At 39.4% G+C, this 23,564-nt stretch overlaps 1 protein-coding gene across 3 annotated transcripts in view; it reads right to left on the bottom strand.

Moving 5' to 3' along the window:
• CDK19 (cyclin dependent kinase 19) overlaps window positions 1–18,051 on the bottom strand; it is a 117,892-nt gene extending 99,841 nt beyond the window's left edge. The window contains exons 1-2 of one of the 3 annotated variants that reach the window (XM_050315876.1): window positions 17,705–18,037; window positions 1,378–1,453 (exon numbers count right to left, since the gene is read on the bottom strand). In XM_050315876.1, the coding sequence (XP_050171833.1) occupies window positions 1,378–1,453; window positions 17,705–17,832 (204 nt within the window). In that variant the 5' untranslated portion in view covers window positions 17,833–18,037. Of the gene's footprint in view, window positions 1–1,377; window positions 1,454–17,704 lie in introns of all 3 variants that reach the window. The other 2 variants (XM_050315877.1, XM_050315879.1) reach the window with 2 other exon arrangements.
• Between the last annotated feature and the right edge of the window lie 5,513 nt (window positions 18,052–23,564).

Genomic DNA, 23,564 nt, shown 5'->3' with positions numbered 1-23,564 from the left:
CAAAGTTAAATAATTGGACACTCTTTACTTCCTTACACTGTTGTGTCCAGGTATGACAGAACCAGCTCCATACCACAGCCCTATCATGGCAACAGGAAAGTTTCCTTCAGACTATTCCACACATCATCTCCACAGTAGCACAATTTAAAACAAAGGACAACAATCCAAGAAACAAAAAACCCTCAATACTGTCAAAACCGATTTTATAGCAGCAAGAATATAATCCAGTACTGATGTTAAAAGGGGATTTCTTATTTCCTCCAAAGGCAGAAACAATAGCAAGAAAGGTCACTGGGTAAATCCTGTGTAAAGTGACTGACAGTAATGCAGCCGCCTCTCAAGTCCACAAGTGACCTTGACCTTGCAGTGATAAGCACTTTAAAAGGATAGCAGTTTTATCTGTTAAGTCTCTTCATACAGAATTACCATGGACACTGTACTAAACCCAATACAGCGCTTTGTTCAGTTCATGGACATCATGCATTTCTAATGCCTCACGTTGCATTGCACACCTGAATGCTGTGTTTCAATGCAACATTGCTAGATTATAAAAAGCTTTAGTCACAATCCTAACACACATTTCATCAGCTGGCAGCACAGCAACAACATTAAGACAAGGTAAATATTTAATCAAGCAAGTGCACTTGTTTTGCAATGCAAGAAATTCTTGCAAAATTTTACTTGGTACCAGTGTTTTGACAGTAATACATGTTTTCAGACATAAAATAAAACATTTAAAGATCAAATTCTACCTTCATATACAAACACTTAATTTTTACCAAATTTGAAGAAATGATAGGCATTAATGTGTTTCTAAGTGTGAAGTTTCTGAATCCATTTTTTCTCCTAAGATGCATGTAATAAAAATACAATTAAAGCTGGTTTTTATTTTGCTACAAAATTTCTCTGTACTTAGCAAAACAAATAAGAAATGAGGAGAACAAACTGTTCTCGAGTGCTACAGAAGAACAAGCTGCCATTAGTCTGAAATAAATTACATTTTCAGCAAGTGGAATTGTAATGGTAGCTGTAATCTCTCAGAACCTTTTTCCTTCAAGTCATTTTAAAAACATTCCTTTTTAAAATAAGACTTCATTTAAAAGTTCACATTTATTTCCCTCTCAACATATTAAAGCAGAAGAAACAAATTATACCAGAAAGAAGCATTACTATTACCTGGAAAGAACACTCCTTTCCACTAAAACGAAAATTATGACTTAGAAAGCATTTAAAAAAAGCTCACATCTGAATAAACTTTCATGCTTGCATACTTTAAAGAAAACATTTAGATAATCTTTATGTTACTTAATGTGAGGAAAATAAAATATCTGTTGAGTAATAACGTCAGTAAAAATACTTTCATTTATATACACTTACTGCAATCTCTCTACAGGCCGACATGGAAATCCCTGTACCTTCAATTTGCTTCAGTGCATACTCCTTTTCATCTTTTCTGTACACACACATACACAAAAAAAAAAAGAAAAAAAGAAAAAAAAAAGAGAAGAATATGTTTAGCTCTAACTTATATTATACCAATCAGTACAAGTTTAATGAAATATTTTAATTTGGTCTGGATCAAGAAGCTGAAAAGCCAATCTGTTTTTATGTATAAATTATACTTTCATAATAAAAGCAAGTTTTCTTTTAATAAAGACTTTATAAATCCCAAACAAAAACTTCTGTATAAAGAAACTTCATTAACCTGTATCTATTACTCTCTGAAAACAGAGATAATATCTGCAAACAACTGCAAATATATCTACAGAAAATTCTGGAGGATATTTCCTGAAATTCCAGGATACTGTCTACCACTGTGAAAACACCATGCTCGTATCCCATGCCTGGAAAATTCCCAAGCAGATAAAATGTTCCACTTTGGTTTGGGATTTGGTGCAAGACTGATTTCTAAGGAAGCAAGACCAAGCATGTTTAGGCTACAGGTTTGAAGTGTCTCTTTTCCCCAGAACCTTCTGCAGCTGAAACTAAAAAAATGGGTTACTTTGAGGTGATATAAATTATTTTGGAACTGGTGAAGACAAATACATTCTCATTCTGCACAGATAGTTTTCTACAGATAAATGGGAAGGACAGTAACTTACAATAAGCTTTACAACTACCCCCAAAATATTCATCAATTCAGATGCAAATCTTAACAGCCAACATAAGATTGGACCCTCCTCTTCTAAAACAAACTTTTATTCATCTATGAAAGTTGAAATGAAATAGCCTCATATCATAATATTTTAAAACATAACTTATGAATCTGTACTTGGGATGAGAGAGGGACACCACCCAAAACTTTTCAAGGGCTAAAGAAAATGTAAAAAGTTCCCATTACTAAAATTAGGCCAAATACTGCATTGACAGCTCGCAAGAACTGTTCACCATCAATTTTAAGAATAACTTCAGAAGTGGACATCTCTGCTTCCTAAGCAGAAGAATTCACCAGGATCTACTGACATGATAATTCAGATTCCTTCTTTGCTCCCCACTGAGCAGTTTTTTATTTTCATGAATTAGTCATTTAGAAGAACTCAGTTCAAGATGCAGAACCAAAAAATGTGTAACTTCACAGGTAATAAGATCATACCTTATCTCACAGAAATTGCTTTTGATTTCATTAATTAGTCCAAATTTTAAAGAGTAAATAATAACTGCCCATTCCCTCTTATACATGGTTCTCTTATCTACGCAGAAGACTTACATTCACTGCAAAGTATTAACTCCATAACTCAGATCGCTTACTGAGACTGTGAAGACAAAATTATATTGTCTGCAGAACCAAAACCACCTCTGGACATTTCAAACTGATCATGGCTTTTAAACTATGGACATGTTTAAAACTACGCAGCACAGAACAATCCCATGCACAACTATCAGCTAGAATCCCAAAACAATGTAGCCACTACAGCACTGCATTGTATCCTTCTGGCACATCTACTTAACTGGGCACAGGACCCCACTGACACAGCTACCCTTGAACTAGTTCTACAGATGCAAAGCATTGCATCCCATTACTCAGACCGTCACAGATCGAAGGTCACTGCAGAGATCGGGTGTGCAGCTTGGCACACACTGCCTTCAACAGCACCGCTGAGCACCCCCGCCACTGCCAGCTGTCATTGCAGCCTCAGGCAGCCACTCCACGCAGGATTTTAAGATGCAAACAAGAAATTATGAAAGATGTTAAAACCCAAAACCAAACAATCCAGCAACTTAAGGTATTATGTCATATGGGAAAAGAAGGTAGACTTACTGAGCCGACAGTCCTAGAACACTAGGTTTTGTGAACAATGAGCAAAAAATAGGAATAATAAAATACTTAGCTAAAATAAATAGGTGTCAAGTATAAAGAATTCCAAAGATATATTCTAGATCTGACAAAATGTACTATTTTTTTTTTTTAACAACAGCTCTGGAATCATAAACACAGCCTCCTTTAAATACCATTCCCTTGCTCTGGCAGAAATGCAAGTCTATATGAATGCTTTTTCAAAGTTAACTGTTCTTATTATGCAAACATAATAGCTGATTAAAGCACTTTCCAAAAGTGGTGTTTTAGCTAATAATATTTCCCATTCAATAGTAATCTCAAGATATTTTGAGAAAGAAATAAATATATTCAGAACTTCAATACTAAGTCAGCCAATGCAACCTGACGAAACACACAATTCTGGTTATTCAATAAAGTGTCCAAAGGAAAAAAAACAAAACAGTAAGTTCTTTAGTAGCTATTTGCCTACTTGTAAGAATTCAATAAATAATATCAAATGGTGTGTGCAATAGGTAAGTATACTGTTCGCTCCCTAAAGACCCATGTTCTTATGAAACACTTGAGACAGGGGGAAGTTTTTCTATTTCATGTCGACTATACAGGCAAACTCTAGTGAACTCTGAACACATTTCAATAAATTATATAGCATTACACAGCATGAAAGTTTTCATAAATCCGTTTCTGACAGATCGTGTATCAACACATTTTTTTACAAGAGCGAAGTAAGCATGATTAAGTTTGAAAACAAATCCAAACAACAACAAACCACACAGCTCTGGTCTGAGGCAAAAGACCAGCCATGGTGGTGATAGCCAAGCAAACGAAAGGTCTCTGTCTGTAACCATTTTCATACAGTCCACAGAAATAGTGGCTTGGGAATAGGTCAACTAACTTGAAGGTCCCGCCATCTGGGGATTTGTCTGAGGGCAGGGAGCAAGTGACACAGACCAAGACCACAGACTAATCTGAGCAAAAAAGACAGCAAAGCAGAACTGAAAGGGAACCCATACCTTGAAAGGCTGTGACTTAATTTTTATTAAAGCTTTTCAAAACTGATGCAGAAAAATTTGCATGATAAAACGAGTTCCATGTCACACCACCATTAGGCTTCTCTACACTTCAAGTCCCCTTATCCAAAACTAGGGGTTAAACGTTAAAATCGACATTGCTTCTAGTCTCAGAAGCATTACAACTCATGCTGTTTTAAAAGGGATTAACTTTTCATGAAAATGGAACTGCTGATATGAAATACTGCCCTCCTGAAAACTTCCCATCTCTGTATTTCAGATTGCTGTAGGCGGTATCCAAATGCAAGGGTGCTCATGCATATCGGCAATTATTGAGAACATCCCTCCATTATAAAAACTTGGTCTTTGAGATTAAGCTTTTCTTCCTCATGAATAAATATCCAATTCTGCAATCCCTATGGTTAATGTTAATATTTTAATTTGTACAGTGCAAAGCAAAACTCTCTCCCTCTTGCCCCAAAAACTTGCACTCTGGGGTTTATGTCCAGCTATAGTATTCAAAAGGGAAAATGAAAATATGATTACTTCTTCTTGGTAACACTTTCAGTTCCCATTTTCCAAATGCTTTGGAAAGAACAAAGTATCAAATTCACTTTAGAAGAATGCAGTTCAGAAGAATTAGAGTAATTACATTTCAAAGGAGCTAAACTGTCTTAACTATAGCAATCGTACTTCAGAGACCTCCCATCATAGGAGAAACTACTTTACAAACAAGTCAGTGGAAAACTAGAAACAACTTGCCCAAGACCATAAGAAAAATAGGAGTATTTGAAAATAGCACATGGTTCAAACTATTATTTTATCCCTATTATTCAAATTTTAAAACTTTCTGTGATGGTTCCTTTTGAATTTACAGATAATTTAACATAAATCCAAACTTCAGAATTAATTATCCACATCAAGGAACTAGTCTGAAAGACTGTAATCACTCTGAAGCTACAATTGTGACTATCATATCAGTTAATACAGATATTATCATTACAGTATCTATTAAATTAAGCACACAATACCATAATTAAATAATAATTAAAGTACACATTTTCTTAAACAAAAAAGTGCACCATAAATACATTCCGACACTTAGCTAAAAAAAAAGAGTAATAGAAAAAAACAATTCACCCTTGTGACAACACTAACGGAATTTGAGCATTTGTGACTTTGTAGGACAAAGCCTGGGAACACCATGGAGTTCAGTGTCCTTCACTGCCTGAACACAACGCCCATACAGGTATCTGGTTACGCTCTGATCACTTTGTTTAACTGCTGCCAGGCAGCGTAAAGTTAATCACTCAGCAGGAGATCGCAGAGAGTTGCAAACTTCCCCCCATCAAGAACAGGCAAAATCATGACCCTGAAGCACAACTGGAAGCCAACTGAAAAACTCATCTGGAACACGGCAGCCTAAACTGATCACTGACTGGTTACCTTTTGCAAGCTGCTCAGATTTAATCCCTACACACAGCACGTGGCCATAGCCCTTTACAAAGGTAACACTACCAAAAAAGCGTGTCTATGACTGATTGCAAAAAGAGACCTCAATCCTTCCCAAAAAGTGATTAATTCTTACGCTTTAGTGTTTTTTATGCATAGAGAAACAGTCATTCAGCCAAAAGAACTACGAGATCAAAAAAATCCCCATATGGTGTCACTAGGGTGCATGTTCAACAGACTAGGAAAGTAATTTTCTTTTACTATTATCCTCCAACCATATCAAACCTTATTCAGTCAGCAGTTCAGCCAACTCCTTTTCATCCACACAGCAACCAGCCACAAATGGCAGAAGCTGTGAATCTGTAGGCTGATCTTAATTTATTTCTAGCCAACAGTATACATGTTGAACTTCAATGCATTTACATTAGTTCGTTTTCAGAGCCACATAAGAAACTCAAAATAGAAAACAATAAGGATGGTAAGCAAAAATTTAAAAGAAATCCACAACCACATGAGTTCTTTATAAGATAAAGATAAGATTTTCTGTTATTAAAAAAAAATATGCCTTTTACCAGCTATGACTTCACTAGACTGTGAGTGAGGAGTAGAAGTCTCTTAATACCGATGTGAGAAGACTGGGACTATTCCAGCACCATTGCACATAACCTAACTATATCCCCTTTCCTTTATTTCAGTAGTTTGTAATTCAGAAAATTGAAAGCAAATCTTTGTAGAACAGATACCTTCTAATTGTTAACAAAAATTACAGACTATTTCACATTACAGCCACAGACAGATCTTTAAGATCTCTGTAATAACAGACCACTGGAAATTTTATTAACCTTAACCTTATTAAAATTTAGCCTTTAAGCTATAATAATAAAACTTAGAATTTGTACAGAAAGAAAGCACAACTTCAGTCACTGCCACCCTCACACCAAATTTATTGATGAAGATTCACAGAGACCTCAATCAGCTGCAGGGATGCTGCCATTGCTAAAATAAGACTGGCTCCAAAGCATCTTGAGTGACTGAGAACTGTGAATTTCATACAAGTAAATTTATGACAGATTGGGCTAAGTGGACTTGTCAGCCTGTTTGTAAAGATAAAAACTTAAGTCTTCCCATTAAACCTTGAAAGCTATAAAATTATTCTGCTGCTCCAGATAATTTCTTCCAGCATTTGCTATACTACAGGAGGGGATAGAGCTGAACCTGATTTTATTTCTTTACAGACAGCCTTGATTACAGATAATGAATAGATTTAGGAAATACCTCCGTTCCAGAAAGGATACTGCATGTGAGGAGTTGCTAGCTTAAAACAAGGAACAGCAGTAGCAAGGAGCAAAATACCTCTGAAATGAAGATAAAACAAACCCTTAATTATCAGTGAATTATGTATCAAGGCCACAGACACAGAGTCCTTTAGACTATGCCAAAAAAGAATCTGCTGTTTACTTCATAAAATCATGTAAGAAGAATACTTGCACATAACATTAAATGTGAAGTACATTAGCTGTCTGGTTTTGGACTTTTGTAACTACAGGTCCTGAAGCCAGGACTACACAGTCCAGCTTAATGTGCATTATGTCCCTTTCTCTGTAGTGCTAAATCTGGCTAAATACTGCAACTATATGTCTTTGTGATTTTTTTGGCAAGAACATATTTGTAACACCAGATGTAGATTTTTTTCTAAATTCTTATAATATATAAGGTTCAGTTATAGCAGAATAAACCAAATTATCAACTCAGTGTAAAACCTATCAGAAAGACAATGGTCTAAAAGCTGCAGTTACTACGTTTTCCTTTTTTGGCCCATGACACAATCAAGCACTTCTCCTAACACACCTGAAAGCCCAGATTTATCAGAGACATATTACAAATTTTCTGTTCTTCTTTTCCTTCAGACTTCCTAGTTCAAACCATCTACAGTAAAATTTTCAATTCTCACAGCTAGACCTATGTGAAAGCTTACTAACACAATGTGGATGTAATTCTTAAATAAGTAAATTGGCCTACAGATACAAAAGCTGCAACCCAGATCTTGAATAAGAAGCAAGATACAAATTCTGTATGCACAGTGAGAAAGAGCACATTTGTTACAGTTGGAAAGTTGCAAAAACTTTGAAAAAACATCCTCACAAGAAGGTATGAGGGCCAGAATGAAACTCCATGAAGTCACCACAAGCTCTAATTTAATTCACTCTGAAACATAAAAAAATAGGAAAAAAATCATCATTTTTTATAGGTTTTTGAGTGAAGACTCTCCACTTTGTTTTCTTCACTTCAGTCTCAAAGGATTAGGATTTCACAAGCTTAGATGCCTTTATTCCAGCCACTAAGAGAGTCTGGCTACTTCTCAACAACAAGCAAAGCCTTTAGTCAGCAATCATCCTATCCTGTCCTGGAGAAAGCGAGCCATGTTCTGCTTCCTTTGAACTTTAGAACTGCATCTCTCATTATCAGAACAGGTTTCTCTCACACTCTTTCTGAGGTTTAAGAGCACTGCTTGGATGAAGTTTTATGCTGTTTTTTCATTGAAGTCACACTGAAGGTAGAATAAATGGCATTCAACTTGTAACAGTCTCTTGGTTGTTCTGAACCAAAGGTCAAACTAAATTTGGCAATTTGTCTACCCCTGTTTCTCATTTGGAGCATGACAGAACTGGGCAAAGGAACAACTGGTTATCCAGTACAATGACTGGTTTTAATCAAAAGATATGAACATAACTTTGAAGTCTATGAGGCCCAGGAAAACAGGGCAACAACTGATACAGAAACTCTGTTTCAGGAATAGACACATTTGAAGATATGGGCAACACCCACTCTCAACTGCACTAGTGATAATGAACAAAGGAATGAAAATGGCATTTCCCAATTCGTAAAGTGTTAAATCTTAGCATGAACCTGTGATAATTCATGGAGTATTAAAACAGGTGAGAATTTTCTCTAAACACCTTTGAATTTGCAGAATTCATGAGCCATAAGATAACAAGCGTCTTCCTCAAAACAACCTACTTAGGAGTCAAACAATTAATCTCATGCTGCTAGAATTGTCACGCATGAGTGGTCTTTCCATCGTCAGATCTCTTCAGGCTCTCAGACCCCACACTATTACCAATGAGGTGGGAGAGTCAAGGAAAATTGCGGTCAAAGCAGAATCCCAGCATTACCTGTGTGAATGCTTCCCAATGCTCTAATAAAGACAGCAAAAGAAAGGAGGAACAAAAAGCCAGAAAACCTTCTGGCCACATAAAAAGGATTGATTCTTCCTGCAACTAATGCATGAGGAAACCAGATATATTGCTTCAAAATAGTGAAGCATACCTCTGGATGTAGTTTCCATTCCAGCAGATCTAGCTTCTGCCTCCAAGTCAATTGCCTGTAACACTTATTTTCACTTAGCTGCAAAAAGAAATCAATGAAATCTACTTAAGTCAGCACAGAGTGAACAAAAAAATAATCATACCGCAGGCAAGGCCCAGTTTATGTGAACACATTTAAAGCCATATTGTCCGAAGCTTTCCCCAGTTCATATCTGTGCTCTTATTTAGCCCAGAACCCTTATACTTAAGTGAGTAATCTGACACTGCCAGCACACACAGGAAGCCACAGCCATTGCTTTGCCTATGGAAAAGCCTATCCACAGTGTGGTTTCACCTTCCAGGCGAACAACTCTAGAATACACCAGGATCATGAACTTTGTAGAAAACAGATGACAACCTAGGCAGAAACATGCAGTTATACACTGGCCTCATCTGAAAATATTTTTTTTAAGATTGCTAATCCCAGGAAAGACAGAAGCAAACATGAACAATATTCTTCAGAGATCCACTATTACAGTAATCCCCAGCTCCTCCAATCTTTCTCACAACCAGAAAAGTCAGTCCTGCTTTCCAATAAAGTGAAATTAAATAAACAAAAAAACCCAACCCACACTTACAGACTTGCATTTTGAAAACGTCGGTTAACACTACCTCTACAACATTTCTTCCCTTTCAGTCTTATTACATACACTAATAATTCATAGGCTCTCAAAAAAAACCCATTGCCAAATGAAAGGCTGTGCTCCCACAGAAAAGTCTAAGAAAATATTAATTAAAAATTCAGATGGAGAAGTTAAGTATCAATTGATTTAAAGACTCTCAGAATTTTAACAGAAACTAATTTTCATTTAAAAGATATCTGGACTTTTTTCTTCTTGAATCTGTTGAGATAGTGAACTTCACAGGAGGTATAATAATTTCTAATATCATCACAACTAGCACTGTTATCTGTCAGTCATCTAACTTACAGTCAAGTGAACCATGTAAACCAAGCCCTCAGAGCTGGGAGGTCTTTTATAAACTTAAATTATTTAGATAACATGAAACTCATAAGTCAAGTCAAAACAATAAACTTCTTGTATTTGCTATACAAGTAGAAACTGTTCTTCATTTCCTAAAGTCACATACTGAGTTAGCCAATTTATTCTAAAAGCAGTTGTCCTGGACCAATTTCAGCATTCCTTCAGGCAAACACGCTGTTATTAAAACAAATAAATCTTTTTTAAGTTCTAACACTTTATTTCAGTTAAAAAAAAAAAAAAATTGCAGCCTATGTCAACTCTCAAATGCCACCAAGGAAGCTCAAGAAATGACGTCTCTTTGGAAGCAGAATGTAAGAGCTGCCAATCACTTCTGCTAGCAATCCCTTCCCTTCCAATCACACACGGACTATTCCTTCTCCTCAACTGAACACAAAGCAGCAGCTAGCACATGCAAACAGAATCTTCCTTCACAATACAGAACTCACTCGTCAAATACAGAGGAGAGACACTTGGTTCAGAAGACAGCTATGCAAATCATGAGCTTGATTAAGATCACAGAAGAAGTAAACAAGCCATTTCAGTAGGTATTTTCAAAACATAAAGGAAAATTTAATGTTACTGATAAATCTCTAATGCAATTTGGTTGGGACATTCCATAGAAATTCTGGTAACTTATGCAAACATTGGTAGTGTTATGAATCATGGCAATGTCTGGGACTTGGGGTTTTCGCTGATTTTTTTGGTTTCTTTTTAAATCATGCACAATGTGAAAATAACCATACTGAAAATAAATTTATGAAAGTAACTTCTAGACTTCTACCTACAATATAACAGATTAGACTGGATGACCCAGAAATACACCAACATATTAAATTTCTATGTCAAGTAGTTCACATGAGAAGTATTTAGTTTCTGACCTAGCCCCTGTTCTACTGTGCTTTGCCAGATGGGGGGTAGAAAGGAATCTTCTTCCCCCCCTCAAGCTCTTACTTCCTTTTCCTGCAGCACTACTAGAAGACTCTTAACCCCCTCACTCAGTAACACAAAACTTATTCTCTTAATTTCTTAAAAAAAATAAAACCCACTGAACTTTGATAGGTTTTCCTTTGCAGCTTATTATGGGCTAATTTATGTACGACTCTTCCTCTGCAAGCTTGGCAAAAATCTTCATCCCTTCCTCTAAAACACTACCTCTTCTACGTTTCATTCACCCCCTTTCTTCCTCAAGTTCCTACCAGCACCACATCACCTTTTTGCTTGCCACAGTAGCAAATAAAATGTCAGCTGAATGCAATTTACTTTCTGAAAGGCAACTGTGGGCTGTACAACTCATTTCTGCACTCAAATTTCAGGGTGAGTAACAGAGAAAGGACAAAATAGCCACAGGAGAGACCATATGCAAGAGTCTGTGGGAAGCAATAAAAACTACTCATCACCACTTGCACTATCTCTTGGGCAGGAAGCAAGGCCATGATATAGTTGCACCAGCAGCTTTCAGTAAGGCACAATTATGAACTACTAATTATCTCTTCCTACATTGGGGACTTTTCTATTAGAATGCCTCACAGGCAACTAGTTAGACAGGTTTGGTTTAGTTCTGCTGCTTCTCCTCACACATATTGAGAGCATTCAGTGGTAATAAGTATTTTCATACAGGTAAATCTAGTACTTAGGTTTACTTGGCTTTTGAGAGATTATAGCGAAGCCTAAACACCTTCAGCATAAAAACCTTCAGCTGTTTTATACCTTCAAAATAAGGAGTTTCATCAGGGGAAAAAAAACAGACCCTGAAAGTGGGCAGCAAACCACAGCCTTTAAGTACCATAACTGATAGAGATTTTGCTGCAGAGAGGCGGTAATTGTTCAGGATCAAATATCATTGCGTTCTGACTTTGGTCAATAATTCTGTGATTTAGCCTCTCGCAGGTTTACATTAGTAAACAGCAATTGCAGCTGAACACTCAAATTACTTACATTTGAGTCGTCAAATAGAGGAAATAAGACGTCAATACATAAACTACTATAGACCCTCAAATATCTTACAAGTATGAACTTGCATCGCTACATAATATTCCAGTTTCACCTTCAAGAGAGTACAATCCTTGCCACATCTATGAGTTTCCTTTCTCCTAAGAGCAAATGTAACTGCAGTACTCATGTCTTTGTTCCCCTATGATTTTACCACCAACACTGTTCATTTCTACCATTTAACCAACTTGAGTGCAAGTTGCCTCTCCTGACAAAATCCTGCTATTTAAGTTTTTATGCAATTTAATTTTTATAGAATTATAGTGTGGGAGAACAGTACACAAATTAATTGCTACATGAATACTGATTTAAGAGATCAAGCGGATTACTTTTGCTGCTTCTACACTAAGTTTTCTAACACCACACTGATCAGAGTCATAAGCGTGACCAGATTTAACATCTGAACAACATAATGATATTGGCAGAAACCCCAAATACAGTGAGTTTCCCAGAAGAAAGTCTGCTTTTGCAATGGAGCCATGCCTCACAGTAGGCTATTTTTTTCTCTCTTAATATTTTCCCACTTTTGCTTCAAACAAATAAGATTCATCAAGTAAAAAAGCTAAAACAAAAAAGGTTACACAGCCAGAACCACAAGCAGCATTCCTATGTTAGATTATATACTTGCCTTGGCTATGTAATTCATCCTTCTTTCTCATCCTATGCCCTGCCTTTCAAAGAACAGTTTGGGGAGGAAGGAATTTTAAATATCTAGTTCCAACTTCCCTGCCATGTGCAGGGACACCTTTCACTAGACCAGGTTGCTCAAAGCCCCATCCAACCTGACCTTGAACACTGCCAAAAATGGGGCACTCGATTCTTATGTGGACTTGAAAGCTCTAAGTCAAGAACTTTACATCAATGACTCTGCACACCAGTATCATTCCAAGGAGGAAAACGGACTCTCCTCCTCAGTTACAAATTTCCAGTATTGAAAAACAGGGGAGAAAGGAGGGAAAGGATATTTCATTTGTCTTCCCATTCCTACGCCTGTATGCCACATTTTTGGACTTGAGTCACTGTTACCCAGTTTCCAAAAGGGAATTCCATATTAGGCAGCCAAAGTGAAACCTGTTTTATACCAACTGTATTGTTAATGTACCTGTAACTTTCAAACAATAAAGTAACCTGCCAAGTTACAAATAGTGGCTTTCCTCTTTTTTTTTTTTTTTTTAAAAAGGTATATTACTACAGTAGCATATAAATCTAGACACTTTGTTCAGCTGATACATTGTACAGGGTAGTGCCAAATCTTTCATACTTGCCAAAGGGTAACATGGCAAAAGGGTCTGCCAGGGCAGCACCAGCTACTGAGCAGGCGGTGAGCCTGGGAACTGCCCAGGATACAAATCCTGGCCCTTCTGCTGCCATCATTCTGAAAGCTGATCGCTCCATATTTCTGTCATTCCCTCCATAACATGATTAAAAACCATATACTTGCTTTTTGAAAGGTGTTTTGAAACATAGAGATTAAAATAAAATTAAAAATATTTTTTCTTTCCAAGTAACTATATAAATAATATTTTTAATAACCTGTTACCAAACCCAGGTAGTGAGTCAAAGAAAAATAAAATAATCATAGATTGAGAGAAAGCAGTTGGCTCAACTGTTTATTTAAAGGTGAGCAGAAGCAGCAATAACTAGAAAGGTTTTATTCACATGAAGATTTCAGCTTTTGCAAGTGTTGCATCTCCTGTCGCTGCTATAGGACAAGGAACAGACTGGCCTATTTTCTGCTTGACTCATGTATCCCACTATTCCTTGCACTCCTAATGAACCAACAGTGGTATCTTTTAAGCTTGCTGACTCATACAAAGATCCTCCTGCAGGTGAACTGACGTCCTGGTGAAGGAACAGAAATACTTTGTAGTAGCCTGGACCTAAAGACTGATCATTCTGAAAGAGTAAAAGGAAATAATTCAGGCATATACAACAAACTGCAGAATTTCCAAACCTCACTTCATCTTAAAAATTGCCTCTTGTATTCAAAGGAGATACAGGAAGTGAAAACAACTACGAACAACACTGTAGGTTAAACTGTGATCAAAGAAGTGGCAAGGAACACAACGAGGGAAGAGGTAAGGCATGAAATAAAACCACACTTTCCTAATCATAACTGGAAAAATTGCATTCTTTGTTTTACTTGACAGACATGGATGTGTCCAAAAAAAGAGCTAAAAACTTGACATATGATTGCAATGCTGTTGTCAGAGTCTTATATTACGATTTACACCCTCTAAGCCACTGGTCCAGTTTCAGTGTACACTGAAATAAACCATATATAAATACCTATTTTCTATCCCTTCCAGACTACAAAGATATTAATGAAAGTTTCATAAACCCAGGTGCCTAATTTAGCTAAATGTATAACACAGGTAGTACCTCTAGACCTCATCAGACCACACAAACACTACTTAAGTAAATAGAAGCTGCAGGTGCTCAATGTCTTTAAAAACTTGTTTATGCAGTGCACGGAAATGTCACACCAACATTGTTCAAATCTGACTGTCTATTTGGAAAAAAAAGAAAAATCTTCTCTTAACTTTCATAGCAATAAGTCAGCTCACTAGAAACATGCCCAAATGATATTCTACTCCAGGCTGAAAAAGCCAAACTAAGCTGTTACTTTGTCAAAAAACTGCTTTATGCCCAAACCATTCATGGAAATCTAAGCAATGCAAACACTTTTTTTACAAGCATTTTATCGAACAGCTTGCCAAGCTCCGTATAAACACATTTTACTATTTCATAAACTTTATATGCCAAGTTTTTGAAATGTGAAGTGACAGGCTCTCAGTGGAATTTCTGCAGAGCTACAAGGTTCTTATTGCCCTCAGGCCCCCGAGACTGTAAATTGACTATATGAAGAAAGTAGCCAGAATCTCTTCCTTTTTATACAAGAATGCCTTGCAAATTGGAAATACTGAAACAGCCTCTACGACCAGCCATAGAAAAATTCCTTTACAGGAGGCTCAAAACGCCTCAGTGATCAGCACACAGTAAGTATGCACCTCTGCTAGGTTTCTGTTGGCAACACAGGAAAAAGGCTCTCTCTGTCATTAAAGACCCCTTAAAGTTAAGAACTAATGCTAAATATCCTCCAACCCACAGATATACTTTAGCTAGGTATTTCCATAAGGAAATCGTCTTATCTTCATGATTCTGGTTGTTTTCTAATTTTTTTTTCTAATTTGTTCACATCCTACTTTTATCCAAAATCCTAAAGTTACACAAAAGCAACTAAGAGTGAACTCACCAATGCCATAAAAACAAACAAACCAAAAAAACCCAACAAAACAAAAAAAAATTTAAAAGAAAGAATAAGCCAGTTTCCAAACTCTGTGAAGTAAAACCCCTTGAGTACAGTTGCATGTGCCGTATTATATTACATGTCAATCTATCTGACAGCACTGAAACTTTGTACTTCCGTTTACCAGTTACCTTTCTTAATGGCTCAAGGTCTCCCTTTGATTACTCCCAGCTCTGACACATAAGCTATCTTTTTATCATGTTTACTTTTGCTTTACTACCATCCATTTGCATTTGTAATACTATTACTACTGTAGGCATTTTGAAGACATGTCCTCTACAGTGCCTTGTAGCACTCATGTAATTCCTGAGATTGTTTACCATTGCAGATGATGGAAATCAAACAGGTGAGTTATAAACAGACATCAAAGTTCTTTTTTTTTTTTTTTCATAAAACGGTAAACCCACAGCTCTGCCTTTCTGCTATTCTTGCCCACAGCTCTGCCTTTCTGCCTCATGCTGTTCTTACAAGAAGTAATTCTAGGATTACTATATCCAAGAACAGCAAAAAACAGTTAACTAGCATTTTTGGTGTTTTTAATATAGCTTTCTTTCATATACCTCATATATATAGATAATAAACTAATTAAAACTTTAAAAAAATAGAGAAAACCATGATCATTTAACCCAAAGATATAGGAAGAGTTCAGTGGTAGCTGTAATACCTGGAAAAGCTTTAATATTTCCTTTTCAAGTTAGCTATGCTCTAGTATTCCTAAGGTTGCAGAGCAAGCTAGTTAGAATCAGAGCTCATTTCCTGGCATTTAATCCTCCACTGGAATTAGTGTGCTACCTTTCAGTTATTAATCACTTTGATACTACAGCCTCTTACCTCAGAGTTTAAATTGTCAAGTCACGCATGAATGCAATTTACTCCTACAGAAAATTCCCTGGATTTCTCTACTAATCTAAAGCAGCAGCGTTCCATTAACCAATTCCAAAATTTTATTTAAAAGTTGTCACTTTTCCACATTCAGGCTCATCTTTTTCAAAGTTTCAGTTGGCTATAATGGAAGGCTTTAGCCTTTAGCTCTCTGATAGAAAGGGATCACCTCTAATTTGCAAGTACATTTTACTGAACTTCATAGTATGTTCAGAACACTTCTGCAAATGCAGTCCATATTTGTGCACTAGTCACACTCCACGGTGATAAAGGGCTTAATGGCTCTTCTGAAAGTAAAGGGCTGTATTTGGAACCTACACCTGGACTGCTCCCCTTCAACAACTGCACACCAGCCAAGCAATCCCAAATTGCAATCTGAGCTCCTCATTGCTTTCTCAACCACAGCACATGGAAGTGCATCCACGAAATATCTACCCCATGGTGCCAGCTCTCTCATCCCCAGGGAAGGGGAGGAACCCTTGCTTGTCCAACGTATGTGGACTTAACGGCTAAATGACCTCTTTGGATCTCACCACCAGCCAGGTGTTTGGGACAGGTGTATCGTGCTCTCTCACGGGAAACTGATGGAGACACACCTCCCACACACCTGTGCGTGGGTACTGGGCAGAAGCTGCCAGTTCTGCCGGCAACGATTATCCCAGACACGCCATCAAGCCAAGCCTGCTCGGCTCTGGGTTCAGCGGGGTACCTGGGGCTGGGACCAGACCAGGGACCAACACACGTCCCGGGAGCTTCCCGGGCCACTCGGACGGGAGCATCCGGGCAGCGGCGGTCGGTAGTCAGGTGTTCGTGGCATCAAACTTGCTCGCTTTCCAATCCCCTGCGAGTTCTCGAAGCAGAACGTCAAAGCACGAACGTGGTCACACAAAAGATGAAAGGCAGCGACCTGACACACGGCGTGAAAACCCAAAGGCGACCCCAAAGGGCACAGCCGGCTGTCACCGCACCAAGAGGGATGGAGGGGGGTGGAGCGGGGACAGAGAGAGACGACGTTTAGGTTGGACATTAAGATTAATTTCTTCACAGGAAGAGCGATTAGACATTGGAAAGAACTGCCCTGGGAGGTGGTGGAGTCACCGTCCCCGGAGATATTTAAGGAAAGACTGGACATGACACCCAGTGCCGTGGTCTAGTTGACAAGGCGGTGTTCGGTCACAGGCTGGACTCGACGATCTCAGAGGTCTTTTCCAGCCTAACAGACTATGATTCTGAGCAGCCGGGCACCGACCCCCGGGGCCGGGGCACCAGGGCCCGCTCCCGGCGCGGGCGGGGGATGGCCGGGCGGGCTCCGCACTCCATCCCCGCGCTGCCACAAACTTTCCGGGGAGGGAGGGAAAAGAGGGGAGCGGAGGGCGCCGGCGCGGGGGGAGGGGGGGAAAGGAGGGGGCAAGGAAGGGGGTACTCGGCGCGGCCCTTACCCGTCCTTGCGGCGGGCCTTGTAGACGTGCCCGTAGGTGCCTCTGCCCACCTTGCATCCCTCGTACTCGAACAGGTCCTCCACCCGCTCGCGCTCGGCCGCCAGCTTCGACTTGAACTCGTAGTCCATGTCTCGCCCATGGGCGGGGAGGGACGAGCGGACAGGGGGACGCAGCGGCCCGATCAGCACCCGCGGCTGGCGGAGCCCCCTCCCGGCGCCGCCATGTCCGGGGCTCGGCGGGGGCGGCGGGCGGAGGGGTACGGGGGGCGGTTTGTTTTTGTTTTGGTTTGGGGCTTCTCGGCGGGGGGAGGGGGGAGCGCTCCGCCGCCGCCACCCGCTTCAACTGCGCTCCTCGCGGCGCGGCGCGAGGGCTGCCGGGAGTCGTAGTGCGACTGCGGGAGACGGCCCCGCCGCCGCGGGCGGGAACGGCGCGGCGCCAGAACTACAACTCCCGGCATGCCCCGGGAGGCATTGGCCGGGCGGCGTCGGCGCACTGCCCTCCCCGGAGACAGCGGAGCGTTTCAGCGGCCGCTGGGAACTTGCTGACTCTTCACATTGCGGGCAGAGGCGGGAGCGGCGAGCGCGGCCGGACGCGGCGCCTCTGGCTGGCAGGGAAGGACGGAGGGGTGTAGGGCGGAAAGGACGGAGGACACGAACCCCACGCTGTGGGGGGCTGAATAGTGCGGCAACTTGTTTATCTCGCCAGCTGCCACTCACGGCTTGGCCCCGCCCCCCCGGAGCTTGCTGCCCTGTGATTGGTCGGCCCGCCTCCCGTGCCGCTGGCGGGGAGGGGCCGGTGCCGGCCCCGCGGGCTGTGGCGCGGCGGGTCCATGTTGGAGTCGGGAGTTCTCAGGGGCTCGGGGCGGACAGATGCTGCTAAATAAACCGACCGTTCACAGGAATATAGAGGCAGATACAGCGTTTGCGCCCAGATACACTCCAGGCGTATTGCTGTGTCCTTATGATCCGGTGCCACAGCAGGGCTATGCCTCTTCGGCCCCAAGCGGATTTTTAGACAAAACGCGGCGTTGCCGTGAGGTTCAGATTTAATGCAAAGTACTTTGAGATTGCAGAAATATTGAAGCCTCTTAACATTATGTCTTGGCCTCTCAGGGATTGTTTTGTGAAAAGCATCACTCTGTGCAAGCATATTTGCATTATGGAAGTGCCACGCGTAGCTAAACAAATATGAAGAATCACAACACATCACAGAATCAATTAGGTTGGAAAAGACCACTGAGATCATCGAGTCCAACTATGACTGAACATCTCCATGTGAACTAGATGATGGCACTAAGTGCCACGTACAATCATTCCTTAAACACCTCCAGGGATGGTGACTCCACCATCTCCCTAGGCCATCTCCCTAGGCAGCCTATTCCAATGTCTAATCACACTCTGTGAACAAATTCTTCCCAATGTCCAACCTAAACCTTCCATGGCACAGCTTAAGACTTTGCACTCTTGTCCTATCACTAGTTACCTGGGAGAAAAAGTCGACCCCCTGCTGAGTACAAACTCCTTCCAGATAGTTGTTGAGAGTGATAAGGGCACCCTTGAGATGACCTTACACGACCTGAAGGTTACATCCTGCCCTAAAAGCAAGTGAGAAACCCCACCTTGTGTATTCAACGTTAGAGTACAACAGTCAGCAGCAAGTGAATGAAGCAGAATTAAATTAGAGGAGGGGAAGTACACATGGAAGCTGCCCATATACAGAAATGGTTCATCACCTGCCCAGCCAGTGTTAGTTACCTCAGTGGAAAGTTTTTCCACAGGCAGGATGGGAGGAGTGGAGGAGCTGAGCTGATGAGAAGCTGTCATTGCTGACAAAGCACAGGGAGATGTCAACTGCACGATCATGCTATATATGATTACTGGTGCGTAGCTAAGTCATGAGGTCATAACCAGAAGTTTGCTTCTCAAGGAAAGGCAGGAGTGTAACCATTTTGAGGTGATTATTTCTTCCAGAAGGCAATAGACGATTCAGAATTTCCCTAGTGCCAGGTAACTAGCAACCGAAATTCTCAGAAAATTTCATCACTCCTTTACCAAAATAGTACTTTGCAGAGAACTGCAAGTGCTTTTCTCTGCAGTTCCAGATGTGAATCTTTCTGAACAAGGCCCGATCATTAACTGGCAATTTTCCTAAACAGGAGGAAGAACAGCACTGATCTTTCAATGCCAAAATTAAAGGCATTTGCTAAAATTAGAAACTTACCGTTTAAAATTTTGCAAAGCATTCACATCTTTGGTCACCTGGAATTCAAAGCCAACACTTAGAAGAAAGGGACACAGACTGAAAAAAGCAAGTTTGTAGCTGTAAAACATTACTCTACCCAGATGTATTCAGCCAGTTTTAACAGCAACAGGAATAAGGACTGCCTTGCTGTTGGTAATAATAAACTCTTCAAGTAGTTTGCATTGCCCTCTTTGACCAAAACAATAACCATTATTGCCCATTTTCACCACTAAGGCTTTTGGTTTTACTCTTTCAATTCCACCACGTGCTGACAAGACTGTCTTTATTGTAATTCCATGTAAGTCCACAGCACTGATGAGAGAGGGCTAACAGCACCCCCATTTTGGAAGCCCAGCTAGGCTGGCATTTGTAAGCCAAGGCAGCTTAATTTCCCCTTGTACCCTGTACCGTACCCTAGTGTTGCAAGTAACCACTTTATCCCTTCTTCCATAAAGTGATTGTGCTTTGCCAGTAAATGTTTTGGCCCTTGCTGCTGCTACTGCTCCACAGGAGAAGCAGCAGCAAGCAGCCATTTATGGAGCAGTGACAATAAATCATCTGAGAGAAAGAGACAGAACAGTACTGTGACATTTCCATCGCTCTTCCAAGCTAGTAGAATGTTGTGATCCTGGTAATACATATTTAATAGCATTCACTTTCCAACAAAAGTGTTTTATTAATTTTATTACTTCTGGTCAGAAGATAAATGACTGTAGCATTTTTAATGTGCAATGCCCTCTCATTTGTTTAATTTTGCTGATGCAGAAAGTCTAAGTAGCACTAGCAAAGAAAAGAGAAAATTACAGGCTTGCAGATTGCAAGCAGGATTTTTTTCAGCCTGCCAGCCTAACTGAACATACCTGGTTGTCGCTTATTAGAATCACCATTTCCTCCAAATCTCAAGTCACTGTGGTTAAATAGTGATTGGATTGTTAGAGGTGAAAGATGTTTTAAACAAGACTGAAAGTTGAGGAATTGGATATTCTTACCAGTTCTCTAAAGAGATCTCCAAGACAGATAAGACATGAATTTCTAATGCAAAAAGGAAGAATTTGGTCTGTAATAATTCAATGTCAAGAAAGTGATACATACAGACCATTTTTCTTTTTTGTAGATTGCCTTGCACTTAAAATACACTCCTATTTTCTTTTCAGCATGCTTCATTCTGTGGGCAATCTCTTACAGTTCTCTCTTCATGTATTAGTGAGACCAAAAAATAGGCGGTGGTTTTTTTAACTTTTCTAGGCCACATCTGGAAGTAGTTGCACCTTTTCTTAAGTCACTCTCTTTGTAAGCTTTTACTTGCTAATCTAGTGGGAATTTTTTGATTCTTAGGGATCAAGGCAGCATTTTTTCCGGTAGATCTTGAGTGGAACATGAATAAGCATACACACTCAATGTTCACTTATGTCAGTCACATTTAAAACCGATGTTCCTTCATTTAAGAGTGAAAGGATGCATGTCAGAAATCTGAAGGATACAAGTAGAGAAAATTTAGAATGAATAGAGGTGTCACATAAACTACATTATCATCTCTACAGAAGTGGAGAAAAACAGTCCTATTCCAAAAAAAAGTGGAGGTATGCTTGGGATTTTTAAACAGAGTAATGTGAGAGTGAGAAGAGCCCAGTGAAAGTGGGACAATATGCCAGAGGATTTCTAATAGAAATAGATTAGAAAGTCTTCAACTGGCTGTAAGTTCATGTGTTATCGTTCCCAGTAAAACTCTGAATTTTGGAATCTTTTACGTCAATTAAATTCTAAACCACTATAGTAAAAGTATTAACCTTATTATATAGGTTTAAAAACACAACAAATAACTACGGGGCTCTATCAAGATTTTACAGTAAATTTAGGGAGCATGCAAAGAACGGAGGGAGTGCTGAATTCTGCACTCATGATATAATTATTTCACTGACTCTGTTTTGTTGGAGATTTTTTAAATTCATTTTTATCATGCCATAATCCAAATAGTACTAAACCAGAAACCTTGCGCTGCTTTTCTTGAGTGTAATCCAAGAACCTGGTCCCAGAATAGGCTGTACTGCTTTACACCATGTTTTTTTCCTGAGTAAAAGAAAACCCTCACAAAAGCTATTCCCTATCTTCTCTTTACAGACTGGCAAGAGTGAACAGTTACCTGACAAAACCAAGGTAACTCAGCATTTAGCAATTAAAAACCAGTGGGAGACAGCAAAGTAAAAGTGAAATAATTCTGCATTGCTCAGTGTGCCATAGTTCATCATTATGCCACTATACCTCAACCTTATTGCTGATCAACTAGTGTAATCACATGTATATCTTTCTTAGGATATCCACTTACTCCCTGTGGATTGTGATGCAAGATGCAGAAGCTTATTTCATTTGAGGAGCAGCATGTAGTGTTGTGGGTTGGCTTCAGTTTGACAGAAAAAAACCCCAAACAAACAGAGGATACAATTAACTAATGCCTTTGTGTTCACATTTGAGAATCAACATGACAGCTGGTAAGAGGGCAAGCCAATACCTCCAAAGTAGAGATTTAGAGGAAGCCTTGAATTCCAAAAATGTTGAAGTTGCCCATAATTATGGAGAAAGCTTATCCTGAATATAGCAGTCTAAAATTTCATCTTTTGGAGCTGCACAGTCAGTGTAACTGAGTTTCCTTGTCTTTGTTAGTATAGATGGTTTCAATATTCCTGTATTGTCGGCATCTTCATTCTAGCACCACCATATTCCATCTGTGGTATTTCCTTGCCTGTCGTTAAAGTTTTCAGAAGTTAAATAATTCTAAACTTTGCTGTCGAATCTACTGGAAAGGACAGTACCATATCATAAAAAAGGAAAGATGTTTTCTTTAATTATCCTTGAAGGATATAAAAGAGAATACAGCAAAACTGCCCTGTCTGATAGCTTTCTGCAGTTAAATTCAGTCCCACAGAAGAAGTGGAACTCTGCTAAACAGATAACCTGAACTGCATCAAGTTTTACTCTTACGTTTTCAGTTTTTTCTTGGATATAATAGGTTTTATACCACTGTACTGGCTGAATCTTAAATACAAGCTACAGTTACAGAACAGCATTTTATGACAGGTCTATAGAACATACATAATTTAGATATACAGAGCTATTATTCTTTAGTGTTGCTCCTAACCAAACGGATTGTGGTTACAAGTGGTTTCAACACCAAATATTCAAAAGGGTGTTAATGAATCTTCTTTGGGTAGGAGACATAGGACAAGAAATAACAAACATCAGTTGTACCAAGTGAGATGTATACATAGGAAAACCTTTGAGTGATAAAGGCAATTATATAATGAGTTATCTGAAGATACTTTGCAATCATTAGAATAAAATTAAAATAATTTTTAAGAAAATTTTAGATCAACCTCTGTCAGAAGTTTTGTAGGTAAGGTAGCATTAATATAATGAGAAATTAAATTTCTTGGTTTTCTTTCCATCCTTATTTTCCCATGTCTCTGCTATTCTATGTGATATAAGAATCACATAGTTGTGATCCTCAGTTCATGGATTGACCAGTTAAAAGAAAAAAATACAAAAGACGAAAGTAAACCATGAGTTTTCATGACATAAGGGTTATCCCACAAGGATTCATATCTTACACTGAACTGTTCACAGT

The sequence above is a fragment of the Myiozetetes cayanensis genome, unplaced genomic scaffold (assembly GCF_022539395.1).
Source record: "Myiozetetes cayanensis isolate MyiCay16 unplaced genomic scaffold, myiCay2020 scf2-11, whole genome shotgun sequence".
In the NCBI taxonomy this organism is placed as follows: Eukaryota; Metazoa; Chordata; class Aves; order Passeriformes; family Tyrannidae; genus Myiozetetes; species Myiozetetes cayanensis.
The sequence above is the reverse complement of the archived record's forward strand: the minus strand, read 5'-3'. Positions and strand labels throughout refer to the sequence as shown.